At 42.4% G+C, this 16,838-nt stretch overlaps 1 protein-coding gene across 1 annotated transcript; it reads right to left on the bottom strand.

Annotated features, from left to right (window-relative positions):
- Nucleotides 1-12,445: 12,445 nt before the first annotated feature.
- Nucleotides 12,446-16,694, bottom strand: LOC124660112 (peroxidase 2-like). The gene is made up of 4 exons (XM_047197906.1): nt 16,594-16,694; nt 16,408-16,479; nt 13,625-13,856; nt 12,446-13,201 (listed from the first exon to the last, which is right to left on the bottom strand). Exons 1-4 carry the CDS (start codon nt 16,692-16,694, stop codon nt 12,446-12,448), a joined length of 1,161 nt encoding a protein of 386 aa, XP_047053862.1.
- Between the last annotated feature and the right edge of the window lie 144 nt (nt 16,695-16,838).

The following is a 16,838-nucleotide window of genomic DNA, read 5'->3' as shown; positions in this document are numbered from 1 at the left end:
GTGAGGGGAACTCTTGGGATCTAGATCTTGGAGTCTTTTGTTGACTTTCCCCATTGTTCTTCCTCTCCAATCTCATCTTAGCATTTGTTGCTTGGGTGAGATTTGAGTGTGAAGGACTTGAACACCTCTAGTGTTCTTGCTTTGCATCATTGCATAGTGTTGAGCTCTCCACCAAGATTAGTTCGAGTGAGAGACCGTGAGCTTGTTACTCTTGGAGGGAGACCTCCTAGTTGGCTTGGCGGTTGGTGCTCCGGTGATCTCTTCAAGAAGATTGTGAAGAGGCCCGGGCTTCTCCTTCGTGGAGCTTGTGAAGTGGTTGTGGATCTTGCCATCTCCGGAGCGGAGGAAAAGCTAACCATAAGGAAAGGGCCATTATCCTTCGTGGGTGTGGTTCGGAGAATAGGATGAGCCTTCGTGGCGCGGGGAATCCTTCGTGGACCTCTAGTCCTCCAAACGTGACGTACCTTCTTGCAAAGGAAGGGAACACGGGAATACATCCTCGTCTCCGCGTGCCTCGGTTATTTCTATACCCGAGCTCTCTTTCCTTGTGATAGCCATCGTGCTTGAAGTACATATATCTTGCTATCACTTGTGCTACATATATCTTGTGCCTATCTTGCTTAGCTCTAGTTGTTATTGTTACACTTAGTTGAGCTTAGCATTTCTAGGGTTTGTGCTTGTAAACTAAACATTAGTTTAATTCCGCATTCTTACAAGACAAATCCGCAAGAGTTTGTAATTGCCTATTCACCCCCCTCTAGGCGACATCTCGATCTTTCACCTAGGTTATAACATGTGATCATGTTACTTTTTTTCATTCATAGACCCATAATTAGCAAATAAATGCATGTCCATATCTACATAAAATATAGAAGCCCTAACACTAATAAATTGGTATTTCATGTTCTCATCCAAATCAAACTAGATGATTTAGTAGGATCAACTAAGTGTAAAGCCTAGTTCTTATTACCAAAGCCACCGTCCTTAACTATCCTTATTTAGCATCACACCATTGTGGTGAACTCTAATAGCAACTATGCTCAATATTTTGCATTACATAACAATATTCCACTAAACCCTACAGGTACTTCATAATTATGAATCCTCCTATTTAGGAACCAACTATTCCTTACTTAGTGGATCCAATAGCAAACCCTAGACAACCTCAGCCTTAATTGAAATACTTCTTATTACTTAAGTAATATGTTCTTCAAAAGTTATTCTTTTGAAGTAAATAAAGAGTCTTCATCAACCCTGCCTAATAGGACCTATAGATAAAAGCCAGCTATCACCAGTAAGATATACCAACCTTGATAGCAACCATTTATAATTAATTGCTTGAGATACTTATATTTAACTAAAATCACACAAGCTCTAGATGCTATGAATCCAACCTTGTTATGATTCATCTAATTCTTACTCCAGAAACTAATTAAAACCATAGTAAACCATAGAACTCCACAACCCTTATTATCATACTTGTTCTTTATTAAGGAACATGTTCTTCAAAAGTTATTCTTTTGAAGTATATGATAAGAAATCACTAACCATGCCATATAGTACTAAAACCAACAACTGTTCATTACAGGTTAGGATTCTACCAAATGTTATTGTTGTGTGCTAGAAATGTTATTGATTGTGATATATTACACTACTTGTTTATGATACCAACTAATCAAACCTTAATAAGTACTTTCATTGTGAATCACTCTAAAAGTGCAACACACCCTAAACCAATCGTACCAACTTACTAATCCTAAATCATCGGGGTTAGGTCGCGCTTAGAGCGATTGCATCTCATCCTTATGCATTATTACATCCTTGCCAATATTTTAAACATTGTCCATACCGGACGATGATGCTATTTCAGAATTTGGAGTTATTGCATATCGAAGACCTTGCCTGCATAATCTTGCAGTCAAGAAAGGCAAGTTCATCGCTTGTTCATGTCAATTTGAGTATTTTTACCAAATTACTTGCAAAGTACTATACTTATCACTCTTGCATGAAAAGCAAAAATGCTATTTTCATAACTATGAATATGACTATGTGGTGGGCGATGGAACCATGGTATGAGTATGGTGGAGGTTCCATTGCAATGGGTTTATATCCATCTAGGATTAACAACAAATGTCGTCCAGTGATTCTCGTGCCGTAAGACCCGTGTTAACCATAAGATCTGGAGTGGGACGGAGTAGTCAGTTGTGTTTCTTCCTCTCGTACATCAACAGATGCGCTTACCGTACTAGTTGTGTAGGAGGTTTTGTTGATCTTCTGTAAAGCGTCGGTGTTGTAATTCTATAGACATGCCTTGGACCCGCAAATGTTTCTGTTGTACCACTCTGAGGGATGTAATACTAGTGAAACGGTGTTTCATTAGTTTTATGTCGACGACTTGCATAGTACAGCATACAGTGGGATGCTGGGTCACCACAAGATGCCCTCATCGCAAATTTGGGTAAAGAGAATAAAGCCTACACATCTAGTAGGTTTTAAATCGTGGTTATACTTCTTACAATTCTATGACCAGTTACCGATGTTTTTGTAGGATTTATGGATCTTATGTTCGAGCATGTTGCCTTTTTGCATCTTATATTCATCTTATGTTATCAAACATATATTGCACACGCAATAATAAGCTCTGATATATATATTCATGTGGAGGTTGAGCGAAGTCACATGTACAGAAAAACTCAGTCGAAGTGCAAATTATAGCAATTATGCATACTCGACGATGTTCCAATGCCAAGAAGATCAGTATGCTTTCTTAGCAATATGTTTCTTAGGCAACATACTATATTTTTCTCCCTTTAGTACCTGAGACACTGACATGTATTTGTCTCTGCATATATGACAGTCTTTAGTTTCTTTTTTCAGTTATAGCGTTTTTGTTTTGTAAGGTTTTTCAAATTTGTATGAACACTCCATATCCATTTCCACTTTCCAACTAGCAAAATAACTTGTGTTTGTCTGACTCTAATTCCAGAAGACACTCATGGTACATTTTGGTGATCTGTCTTTCTTTTTATGGTTGACCAATTCCATTTTGTCAATTGGCAGTGGACAAAAGCTACACGGAGTCGTTAAGTTGTTAAACTTTGCTCCCAACAACGCGCATCTTTCACATTATCTGGTTAGCACACATATCAATATGCCGCAGCAACGCATGGGGTGTCAACTAGTTATTATTGATGTCTCCTCTCAAGAATCATTGGACAAAGTGAAAATTCAATAGGAATGGATACAACATTCTGTTATTATCGAAATTATAAATCATTTTATTTCCATCTATTAAAGAGTATTTAAGTCCTTGAAGTACTTGGAAAAATTGTCAAGGAACAAATATTTTTTAACAGGATTTTACTATGTGTTAGTAAATAGTAAGATGAAGAAAAATTCAATACACTAGGACAATAACGCCTAAGGGCCCAAAAAATTCTCGAATAGGAACTCTATGATTTAATTCTTTTATCTTATTGGGATATTTTGGGTTCTTGAATAAACCAATTTGAGAACAATTGGATGCAGACGAAATCATCAAAGATTGGTATTTTTTTATTTCGATTCAACAAGGTACCAATAGCTTCTTGATGTTGGCTAAGTGATTCAATCTTCGTACGATAAAAGAAATTTATATTTGTGTGATCTAACCTATTATGAGGGAATTGGTTCTATTGTACCATTTTCGTGTATATGAAATAGTGCACTTTATTAACTCAATTCTTAGGAATACGTGAATAAGATCGTTTGCTCTTACCTCAACAAGCAGGGAAGCACCAGCCTTCTCTTTTTATTCTTGTTCCCAATTCACTACTAAGCAAGTTCTAACAAATTGATTATTTTATCTCCATTTTCTAGCATCTATAATCGGTTGTATCAAAACCATAATACTTGTCTTTACATTGCTTTCAAGCTGAAAAAAGAGGAGAGAGAAATAAATATGTTGCATTCCTTGCGGTTGCATCATGTGATTGTGGCATATAACGAGCTTAGCATTTATCACGGTGCATAATTTTGACCAAGGCCAACCTCATAGATCTCAACACCCATTTTGTTGTTGTATTGGTGAAGAACTAAGCATAATGCGGGGCTCTCTCTCTTTCTCTGATGGCTCTCATTTCTCATTTCCGAGCACACTTGATTGCCAAGTTATAGTGCATAAGAACATATATTATGTTTTGCATCCCTATCTCTTCGCATGTAGAAGGACAGTTTTTTTTACCTAGATTGCTATGGGTCCACGAATATGGCGGAAGGGTACAAGAGTCTTAGTATATGTATGTATGTATGTATGTATGTATGTATGTATGTATGTATGTATGTATGTATGTATGTATGTATGTATGTATGTATGTATGTATGTATGTATGTATGTATGTATGTATGTATGTATGTATGTATGTATGTATGTATGTATGTATGTATGTATGTATGTATGTATGTATGTATGTATGTATGTATGTATGTATGTATGTATGTATGTATGTATGTATGTATGTATGTATGTATGTATGTATGTATGTATGTATGTATGTATGTATGTATGTATGTATGTATGTATGTATGTATGTATGTATGTATGTATGTATGTATGTATGTATGTATGTATGTATGTATGTATGTATGTATGTATGTATGTATGTATGTATGTATGTATGTATGTATGTATGTATGTATGTATGTATGTATGTATGTATGTATGTATGTATGTATGTATGTATGTATGTATGTATGTATGTATGTATGTATGTATGTATGTATGTATGTATGTATGTATGTATGTATGTATGTATGTATGTATGTATGTATGTATGTATGTATGTATGTATGTATGTATGTATGTATGTATGTATGTATGTATGTATGTATGTATGTATGTATGTATGTATGTATGTATGTATGTGTATGTATGTATGTATGTATGTATGTATGTATGTATGTATGTATGTATGTATGTATGTATGTATGTATGTATGTATGTATGTATGTATGTATGTATGTATGTATGTATGTATGTATGTATGTATGTATGTATGTATGTATGTATGTATGTATGTATGTATGTATGTATGTGTATGTATGTATGTATGTATGTATGTATGTATGTATGTATGTATGTATGTATGTATGTATGTATGTATGTATGTATGTATGTATGTATGTATGTATGTATGTATGTATGTATGTATGTATGTATGTATGTATGTATGTATGTATGTATGTATGTATGTATGTATGTATGTATGTATGTATGTATGTATGTATGTATGTATGTATGTATGTATGTATGTATGTATGTATGTATGTATGTATGTATGTATGTATGTATGTATGTATGTATGTATGTATGTGTATGTATGTATGTATGTATGTATGTATGTATGTATGTATGTATGTATGTATGTATGTATGTATGTATGTATGTATGTATGTATGTATGTATGTATGTATGTATGTATGTATGTATGTATGTATGTATGTATGTATGTATGTATGTATGTATGTATGTACGTACGTACGTACGTAGGTACGTACGTACGTACGTACGTACGTACGTACGTACGTACGTACGTGCGTATGTATGTATGTATGTATGTATGTATGTACGTATGTACGTACGTACGTACGTACGTACGTACGTACGTATGTATGTATGTATGTATGTATGTATGTATGTATGTATGTATGTATGTATGTATGTATGTATGTATGTATGTATGTATGTATGTATGTATGTATGTATGTATGTATGTATGTATGTACAATGGCTATTCGAATCGTGCCCCTCCAGACCATTCAAAACACGAAAGTCCTATACTTCGTCAAAAAACAACACGGAGATTCAACATGTAAGTTAGTTTATGAAAAAAATCAAGATTTAATTTATCAGTTTGCAAGAGCTTAGAGTGAAATGCATTGTATCCTAATCTGCAAAAAAAGACAAACCTGTTCACCAAATAAGTGTAGCATTTTAAACTTGAATAAAAAAGTTCCCAATGTTAACAAGGTAATATTACATGGAAGATAAAAAATGCAATTATCCCGCAATATCACAGGTACAAAATAAAAGATATCACACGCTTTCTTGTATGAGGAGGCTGCCATCGGGGATCCATCAGCCAGCAGCGTCCCTCAATGTTTAGAAGGTAAAATCAAACAAAAGGGATTGGAAAAAGCAGGTATCCCGCAATATCACGGGTAAAAAAATCATCATATCTTAAATTTCTTGTACAATAGCAAGGTAAAAAATGAACGGGGAGGATAAAAAAAGTAAGTATCCCGCAATATCATGGGAAAAAAATTCAAGATGTCTCATGTTTGTTGTACAGTGAGGCTGATATCAAGGACCCATCAGCAGGGGCGGGCCCAGCTCAATTCAAGGGTATTCAGATGAATACCCATTATTTTTGACAAAATATTTCATATATATACTGTATGTATGAGGTACTTTAGGTATTTGGCTATTTTTTAGCGCATGTGCTTGATAATACGATACGTCTGCTCCTCATGCGCAGATCGTGTATGGGACTCATGCGATCAAGCCACGTCCCAGCGAACACCCAATAGCCCATAGCCCAATGTGGCAACTCAACACCCGCAGGAATTAGCTCAACTACATAGGGGAAAAGGGGGTCACACACAGGGAAAACTCAAAAGAGCCATCGATGCATAGCTAGCAACGCAGCCAGCTCCAATCTCGAGCCTGATTCTCGCCTAATCGCCTCTAAGTTTTCCGCGCTGAGAAAAAGAAGCCTCTAAATTAGCAGAGTCCGTAGTACTGTAAGATAAAGAAGCCTCTCACAAATAATTACAAAATTATGTAGGACTTCATGTTTCGGATTTCTTAATCATATTTTGGCAAACAAAGTTTGAATTTGAATACCCATTGTCAAAAACCTGCGCCCGCCCCTGTGCAGGGGCGGGCCCAGCTCAATTCAAGGGTATTCAGATGAATACCCATTATTTTTGACAAAATATTTCATATATATACTGTATGTATGAGGTACTTTAGGTATTTGGCTATTTTTTAGCGCATGTGCTTGATAATACGATACGTCCGCTCCTCATGCGCGATCTGTGTATGGGACTCATGCGATCAAACCACGTCCCAGCGAACACCCAATAGCCCATAGCCCAATGTGGCAACTCAACACCCGCAGGAATTAGCTCAACTACACAGGGGAAAAGGGGGTCACACACAGCGAAAACTCAAAAGAGCCATCGATGCATAGCTAGCAACGCAGCCAGCTCCAATCTCGAGCCTCGATTCTCGCCTAATCGCCTCTAAGTTTTCCGCGCCGAGAAAAAGAAGCCTCTAAATTAGCAGGTCCAGTAGTACTGTAAGATAAAGAAGCCTCTCACAAATAATTACAAAATTATGTAGGACTTCATGTTTCGGATTTCTTAATCATATTTTGGCAAACAAAGTTTGAATTTGAATACCCATTGTCAAAAACCTGCGCCCGCCCCTGCCCATCAGCCAGCAGCGTCCCTCAACATTTAAAAGTTAAAATCAAACGAACGGGGATATAACTGGTAAAACATAATCGAGATATCATAGGTTTTTTTTTTTGCACATAGAGGCTGGTATCATGGACCCATCAGCCATTAGCTCCCTTAACGTTTAGTTAAAATCAAATGGAAGGCATAAAAAATACATATTCTGTAATATCAATGGTAAAAATAATCGAGATATCACACTCTTCTTCTACATAGGCACACACTAGGGACCCATCAACCTGCCATGTCAACAAGGCTGTAGGGGATCAAAATAAAAAGTAAAGTAGGAAGGCAATCACGGGTTTAAATAAATTCAAAAAATAAAATGTTTATCGTTCAAAGAGGATGTCATGTGTTACCCATCCGCTAGTAGAAGCGTCCTCAGCGCTAACAAGGCAGTAGAGGGTCGACAAAAAACCAAGTAGCTAGAAATCAGGAATAATCCAAAAAAGGAAACATTTGTTGTACATAGAGATTTGATATATGAGACATATTTTGCAGCAGCGGTCTCAATGTTACAAAGAAGTTACGGGATAGAAAAAAAATTAGCCAGAAATCATAGGTTAAAAAAATTCAAGAAAGAAAATATTTATCGTTCAGAGAAGATGACATGTGGGACGCATCATCCAACAACATTCTCAACGTTAAGAATGATTGAAAGAAAAAAAACATGTAGCCAGAAATCAGAGGTAAAAAATAATCCAAGAAATGAAACGTTAGTTGTACATAGAGACTGACATATGAGACCCATTTTGCAGCAGCACCCTCAACGCTAACAAGGCGGTAGGGGATCGAAACAAAAGTTCAAGTAGCCAAAAATAAGGGGTAGAAAATAATCCAAGAAAGGGAACGTTTATTGTACATGCTGACATATGGAACCCATTCTGCAGCAGCGGCCTCAACGTTACAAAGGCGGCAGGGGGTCGATAGAAAATGTCAAGTAGCCAGATATCACGGGTGAAAAAAAATCCAAAAAGTAACATTTATTATTCAGAGAGGATGACATGTGGGACCGATCAACCAACATCATAAGCGGCTCGATAGGAGAACGTGAACCCGAGGGCCCGATAAAAAACAGCGCTAGAGACGCTGCCATTTGTGCCCTAGAGTCCGCAGGTGTGCGGATTTGCGTTGACTTGGCTGGCACAACCGAGAATACATCATGCACCACGTCCTGGGTCACCATGCGCGACATTTTTTTTTCGATTCCGTGGTGCTAGATCGCCTCAAATATGAGAAAAAAGGTTTGCGATGCACCACAGAAAGAGAAAAAGTCGCCCGGGAAGGTGTATCAATAACCATGGTCGGACCTCAACTTTCTCGCGTATGGCAACTTTCTTTTGTAGCAACGTTGGGACCTAGATATCCATGATGGCTCCTTTGCATATAGGAATAACAAAAACAACCTTCCATGTTGATACACATGTTAATCCATTTGCTTCACGATATGTTGGTAACCCGAGGTGAGACTTTAAATATTTCCATGAATCAACTCATTGGTCACAATACTTATTAATCTCATTCTGGTATCAATTACTCTCTTCTCATTTGGTGTATATTGATGATGGCATGTGATTATTATACATGGTGTGTACGCAAACATATTACTTTGACATCACAATAACGAGAGGGCCCACATCATATCTCTCCTTCACCAGGAGGAACAAATCCCATCCTTGAATCATTAAGCTCCCATGCCTTTGGGCATACCTAAATCTTAATTGTCCCAACACTTGGGTTTAATCAGTGAGGGATGATAAGATCAAAGCATTCCCTCCAATATGGCGTCGCTATAATATTCTCTTTCTCTAAGGACTTTTATATAAGATAACACTTAAAGGTATTTCTATTAACAATGATGAACATGTCTCATAGAATATCCGTGACTTGGTTCTGTCCAGTACCATTGTTTAGTCAAACAAACCACCCTTAATATTGTCAAAATCCTTATTATAATAATAATGCTTATGATCAGAAAAGATTGATCATCTAACAATAAATAAGCTAGTCATATTAAGAGGCAAGAATATGGCTTTTATTTCTTGTTTATCTCTCTATACGTTTTCGTGAGATTTTGTTCGAATCTCTTATTAAAGGAACACAACAGTTATAGCATAAAGAATAAGTTTAATAATAAAAATGAAGATATTAATAATAAATAACTCTTATTATTATTGCCTCTAGGGCATAGCTCCTTCATTTTATGCATTTATCATTAAGGAAATTAAGATGGACTCTTTTGAGTTCTTGAAGGCAAAGTTCATCCATAAAGGTTGACTTAGGAACAAAGAAGCACATAACTTTGCTTAGTATGCCCTATCTCTAGGCCTGGGACGCCATGTGTGGCTCCTTGAACCTTATGATTTTAGTAATACCTACTTATTTAACCATCGATTAATAAAGAGAGAAGGTTACTCTCAAACTATTATTCTGAAAAGATATTTCCGCACTATTTCCATCTGGTTTGGTGGTGTAAATGTCTTAGTTATGTTTCTCTTTCCGGTTAAAGCCAAAAAAAAAAAACACAAAAAATACTTTTGGACTATGGAAATGGATGTCGTGGTTATGTTCAATGCATGCATATAGCGTGGGTGTAGTATTTCGGAAGCTACTCTTTTTTCTCCAAATATATGAAGCATGGTCTTTAAAAAGTTTAAGCATGACAAATTTAAATGCTATTTTCATTGAATTTTACTTTGATACATGAATTTGGGTATTTGACAGTGTTTTCATCTCGTGATGATTAGAGGTGTGATGGGAGAGGAACTAATTCTTATTTTTTTAAGGATATGTCCTGGAAGACATATCAGTTGCATAGAAGAATTGGCCGATGGCCGATACAACGCCAAAGATGGCTACAACACACACCGCCAATCCGAAGACTAGCCACCACACACTACAACAATGACATACAGGGGTCTCGCTCAAGCTCAAACCGAAGCCGCGTCACAACCGAAGCCAAGCAACTCCAAAGAAACAACCTCCTCTGAACTCTCCTCATCGACGTACCAACCACCCTTGAGCGCCCAAGAGTCGGCAGGTGGGTGGCAGGACTTGGCCAGCCCTGAGAAAGTCGCCGCCTTTGAGATGCCGGCGACGACGTACATAGCGCCCTGGAAACAAACCTGAGCAGCAGCATTACCAAAGCAACATCAAGCCCGAAACCATGTGCTCCTCAAGTCCGTGTCTCCAAAAACGATGCTTTCAGGAAAGAAACGACGTCGGAGACGCCACCATCGCCGATCGGAGAGCCCGATCTTGGCTTTCACCCGGAGACACCAACCCGAGTGGGCAAGGAAGGAGCGGGCACTCCTCGGCGATGCCTCCATGGAGGGGAACGATGCCCGCAAGCGCCGTCATCACCGACTCTGATCGAAGATAGAGCAGGATTTTCATCCGGAGCAGCACGCACCTGTCATCCCTTCCCATTGGGTCTTGAGCAGCACATCCTCCTCGCTGAATTGCACTGCCGCCGCTGCAACACCTCTATGCCGTCGATGCAGTCGCACGACCATGACCACGGTTAGCACCACCACGCCGCCCTGCGCTGCACACCCCACTCCTCAGCCCAGAGGACTAGGAGCAGCGGTTGCCACGCCAAGAGCACCACACCAAGCGCTCAACCACAGCAGCACGACCAAGGACCAGCCGCGCCGCCGGGAGAGCCTCGGCCACCGCCGCCTAGCCCATCGTCACCGACACCACCACGGTGCCGGGCAGCTCCGTAGCCAGGCCACCACGCCGCCCGCAGCGTCAGATCTGGACCCGTAGGCCCGCCTAGGCCCAAGGGCCAAGCCGGACCCGGATCTGCAGACCGCCGCCACAGGGGCACCGCCGCCGGGCTGACCAGCTCCCCGACCTCCGTCGTCGCGTCGAGCCCGTCGCAGGGGGCCGCGGCACCGCGCCACCGCAGAACTGCTGGAGCTCGTCACTACCGCCGCAGGGAAGGAGGCGCCATCCGGGGAGAAGCCCCGCCGCCGCCGTCCCCGCCCGGGCTTTTCCCGTCGGTGACCTCTGGCGGCGGCGGGGAGAGGGGAGAGGGCGGGGGAGAGCCTTGGAGGCGCAGCCGCCCCCGCGTCGCCTAGGGTTGGGGTGGAGCGGAGCGGCGTTAGCTATGCAGGTCAAAAGTTGTTTCTTTAAGTTAAAGGTTATAGAATCACGATGAACCACTATCTTGAGCTTCTCGTTGAGCATGTTCAATTTATGCGACTAATTATGTTGCAGTAAGTATGTACATGAACTTTGAGCTTATTTGAAAGCTCGTTCTCCATGTAGATCTTGGCGCTCATCAACAAGATCATCTTTTTTATGCCAAACAGCTATGTACATTATCATGGTGAATGTGATGTTCAATGTATCAATTTATTGATTATTTTTTTGAATGATTAACACTACTCATATATTTGATCAACCACAATCACTAAACAATAAGGATTTGGGTCGAGGGGGTGGATCAACACAATCCAGAGAGAATAGTTCCCTATCCATCAAACGGAACAGATAGCCTCAAGGAGGTTTGTACATCCTCCAATTCATGCCAGTTTGCATCTCCTTTTCCGGCGAGAGGCGGCATGCTGGCATGTTTATTTTCCTCCCATTGTTTATACCTTGTTTAACTTGTTGATTGATAGTGTAAACTCTACATTTAAACCAGGATGAATGTGTGTCTTTATTTTGAAATTTATTGAAATTAAACCAACTAAACAAACTAGACACCTAAACCAAATAATGGAAACGAACATTGTTATAAATAGGATTTTTTTTCTAATAAAATGTTGTTCTTCAAACTTAAATTCAACGGAAAACGAGGAAAAAATTGACACACACATCACCTAACTAAAACACTAGCACGAGGAGGGAACTAAACTATCCCATTGCAACACACGGTACAATGAAATGTAAGTAACAAACTAATTAAACAAATTGAGATCGGAGCCTTGACGATTTAGCTATTTACGACACGGCAGTTCTTCCTGACCTGCCCCTGCGTCCCCGTGAGCACGCCTATCCTTCCCATGTTGACCATCGACACCGCGAACTGCGCAATCCATTTCGCGGGGTCGGCTGCCATCTGGGCAACCAGCGTCGCCGTGTCGCTGCCGGTGAGCAGCGTCGCGTCCGAGTTGAACAGCACTTTCTTGCCCATGGCATTACCGTAGAACTGGTTGCCCAGTATCGCCGGCGTCACCACATTGTTGTTCACCAGGTTGTCTGGCACGCCGCGAGCCGGCGCTGGGCACCTCTTCTTGAGGTCCGCCGCGAAGGTGGCGTCCAGCGTCGGGTCCACCGTGGGGTACAGCCGCTTGGTGAAGGCGGAGCAGTGCGCTACGCCGATGGAGTGCGCGCCGGAGAGCGCCACGAGGTCGACGACGGTGAGCTTCTTCTGGATGAAGCGGGCGACGAGGTCCGATCGGTTGAACAAAGGGGACGGCATGTTCGTGAGGATGCTGAAAGCGGTGGACACGCTGCCGTCGCGTCGGCCGGAGTCGACGGAGTAGTAGTAGCCCGCGGCTTTCGCGACCGAGTCGCGGGCGGCGAAGGCCACGATGTCGGCACAGGAGACCGTCCCGGGGCACGCGGCCTCGACGGCCGTCTTGATCTGGTCGACGGCGTTATACCCAGCCACGGCCAGGGGAATGGATGTCTTCTCCGGCGAACTGTTGGCGCTCGTGGGGTCCAGGAGGATGGAAGCGTCACAGCCCTATAGATGTCAACAGACAAAGCTGTTAGCTCAAGCAAAAGCACCTGAATAACCATAAGACTTGTATTTTTTTTCATCAAAGGAATACGTAGTATATTAATATCTAGATGATATCAATTATGTCTAGCATTTGCAACAACATAATGACTAGAGAAAGTCAAGATATTTACCACAAACTGACTTGTCTAGCTTTATCATATTGTAGAACTATTTACAATGATGTAAATAATTGATTAATGGAGATAAAATCACAGTCTGAAGCAAAGTTTATATATCTCAACTAGGTTGTTACCCAAAATAGTACTGTATTAGTTTACTGAGTTTATCGTGTTGGACTGTAGTATTTTTTTTGGGTGCAACACCACAATTAAGAACAGAAACAATAAAGCGGTACATTTACGAAACTGAAAGTAGATTACGTACCGCAACAAAGCAGTCATGGAAGATCAAACGGATTAATGCCGGAGCAACAGCAGGATTAGCGTCGATCAACCCATTGACGACACTCGTGACCATTTGCTCGGCGTTCGGGCATGACGCGTTGTAGAAACCATACTGCAAACCTGCAGATGACATGGTGATGAGCGTAGCGAAGGCTACCATGAGCAGCTGCACGCATGTCAGCTTCACCGTCCCGCTCATTTTCCTAGAGTTCCTGGCGAAACGACCAGATTTGGGCGAAACTGTGATGGGAGTGTTACCTCTAAGAAAGAATGTACGTATGCTGCTTGATGGTGTGACGAGCAAGGCACTCGATGTATTTATAGAGAGGTTTACATTGCCGATGCATGTATGTAATGATTAGTCAGTTTGAGAAATTACATTAAATAAGAGATTTGAGGAATATTTAGATGTCAATAATCACAAAATTATTAGGCAATTCTTGTCTATGAACACGGGGACCGCCCGCAACACAGCTAATTGAAGACAAGTTTGTAGGCGTTGACATTAGCTGCATGCCTGCATGCATGTCCCTTTTCTTAAGGAAGTTGCATACAGAACTTGGCGGTGTGTTTATTGAAGTATTTGACCTATAAGAGCATCTCCAGTCGCGTCTCCCAAACCGTCCCCCAAACCGCGCCGGATCGAGCGTTTGGGGGACGTGTTTCGTTCGTGCCGCGTTTGGGGGACGTCGCTCCGCAGCCGCGTCCCCCAAACGCCGCCCCCAAACATTTAAAATAATTTTTCTGGCATTTTTATTTCAATTTCCACAAACTAATACATAATTTGGAACGTGGTTTACACGAAAACACAGTTTGGAACATGGTTTTCCACAAACTAATACATAGTTTGAACCATGGTGGACACAAATATAAAATATTGCAAAGAAACTAAACCTAACTAGGCCGTGCATCGAAGGTTTCGTGTGTTCGCTGCTAAGAAAGAACACTCGAGGGCACACCCAGTCACCTAAACTGGAAAATGCAGCGGGAGGATGGTGCCCTTGTTGGTTCTACCGATGAGGCGAACAGGCAGAAACCTCCGTGCACGTTTTCGCTGCGAAGAAACAACACTCATTCAGTCGTCCTCCTCGTCGGTGCCGTCGTCGTCCCCGTCGACGTGGTAGTCCCGGAGGCGCGCCTCTCGTCGAAGACCTTGACGCTCATGTCCCCGTTGCCGAAGTAGGAGAACACGAGGATGAAGCCGGCTTGGAGGCTGTGGTGGCGCGCGAACTTCTCCCGACCGATGTTGAAGTACATCTTGCCGCGCGCGTCGTAGATCGCCTTGACGATCCACCGGCAGTAGCCGCACGAATGCTCCCGCAGATGCATCGTGCGCGGGCGTACGCCGCCGACGTACTCGGCGAAGGAGTCCGGCAGCCTCCGGATGCCGCGCGGGTCGCCCTTGAGGACGTGGACGAACTCGAACAGGACGTCCGGCTCCACGTCCATCTCCGACGATGATGAAGGCGGCGGCGTGGAAGGCGACGGCGAGCGTTCAGCTGCGCCGCGGCCACGACCACGACCACGGCCACGGCCGCGGCCGCGAGGGTCCGCCTCCGCCTCTACCAGACATGGCGTCGAGTCTTGTTGAGAGATGGTGGCGGCTAGGGTTCGGGAGAGAGGCGCTAGGGTTTGTGTGTGAGAGGGACGATGAGAGGCGCCCTTTTTATAGGCCGGAGAGAGGCGGAGGAGCGGTGGCGCTCATTAACGCCGGCACGCAGAGCTAGGCGCGACGGGACGCGTCGCTGTGCCCTCTCGCGGGAACCGCACCGTCGCTGCGCGCCAATAACTTCCGTCGCGAGGTAGGCGACGGTTAGGTTTAAATTAATTGTGCCGCCGACGGGTCGGCCCCGCCACTCCCCGCCTCGCTGTTGTGTCCGGCGTCCCCGGTGCGTCCCCGTGGGACGGGGACGGGCTCGGGGCGCCGGACACCGAATGGGGGCGCGCCGGACGAAAAAGGGCTTTGGGGGACGCGGCTGGAACGCTTTTTTTGTCCGGCGCGCCCCAAATCGCTTTGGGGGACGGTTTGGGGGACGCGACTGGAGATGCTCTAACAACGCCGGTTGTGGCTTTGACCTATACACGCGTGCTTATTATCAACGACTATTTTACTCCCCCAATCATTTCGAACAGAAATCAGTTGTACTATGTTTTGGCCTCTTATGCTTTCTTAGTTCGAAGTCAAAATCGTAAGGATGCTAGCTAGGACACTTGAAAGTACAACGTACATGCCCAAATTACCGTGGTGTGTACCTGAAATCTTCATGTGACAAGAGAACATGCAGCATAACGGGTGAAGAATAGATTTAGAGCCTCACAGGCATTGGTTTTGGGGCAAGAAAGTGGCCTCAGAAATCCGTAATCCGCACTTTGTGGAACATATATGCTGTTTAGGCTCAGTGGTTTGTTGTTTCTACGGTGAACTGCGCTCTGGCGTACCGTGGCCAATTCTGTTAGGAATTTCTTTTAGAAGTACTGTATATATCCGTCAATCAGTTTTGAAAGAAAATCACGTCAATGACAAATAAACCAAGCAATCTTGATTGACAAAACTGGTTAGCAATAGAACAGCTTCGGTTAGCAACCGCAGGGTCGCATATTCAAATATATCCAATTACAAGAGACGTTACGACCTGCTTTTTCTCAAAGAGAATTAGCGGTTGTCGATTTGGCTCATCATTGGAGTATGTACCATGTATCACATCGTGACGACAAATCTATGTTTCCCTGCTGACTGGTTGGGAAACATATTAATTAAGTTACCTAGAGGCAGATGCAAAATGATTAGCATTGTTTGTTTTTTGTTCAAGTGGAAGATCAAAGCATCTCAACCAGCTATAAAAGGGGAAAAAGAAGCAGTCAACTAAAAAAGAAAATAAAGGAGCATCAACAAACTCAAATTTACAGCGACGTACCCTTCACAAATTGATGGTATGACTTGATTGGTACCCTGCTTGATCTTTGTCAGTGTAGGTGTCAGGGACGATGGCACTCTCATGCCTCATTACCTTGGTGGCATTGCCCAGGAACATAGATTCACCTACATCCATTGTGGTCTAGTCTCTCGGTGAAAACCAGGATCTAGCGATCGAACAATGTCACTTTTCCTCGGAGGGGTTGCTCTTCAAGGTCTGCCCCATGTTGACGCGTAAGTGGTAGCATACACCTTGACTCTACTAGGTGAATCCTAGTTG

The sequence above is a fragment of the Lolium rigidum genome, chromosome 1 (genome assembly GCF_022539505.1).
Source record: "Lolium rigidum isolate FL_2022 chromosome 1, APGP_CSIRO_Lrig_0.1, whole genome shotgun sequence".
Taxonomy (NCBI): domain Eukaryota; kingdom Viridiplantae; phylum Streptophyta; class Magnoliopsida; order Poales; family Poaceae; genus Lolium; species Lolium rigidum.
This window is presented reverse-complemented; position numbering and strand designations above follow the sequence as displayed.

Excerpts from the sequence above, each read along its gene's own strand:
- LOC124660112 (XM_047197906.1), bottom strand. The coding sequence starts at position 16,694 with ATGGATGTAGGTGAATCTATGTTCCTGGGCAATGCCACCAAGGTAATG. Across the intron at positions 16,480-16,593 it reads ACTGACAAAGATCAAGCAGG|CTGGTTGAGATGCTTTGATC; the intron begins GTACCAATCAAG and ends CCCCTTTTATAG. Across the intron at positions 13,202-13,624 it reads TCCATGACTGCTTTGTTGCG|GGCTGTGACGCTTCCATCCT; the intron begins GTACGTAATCTA and ends TGACATCTATAG.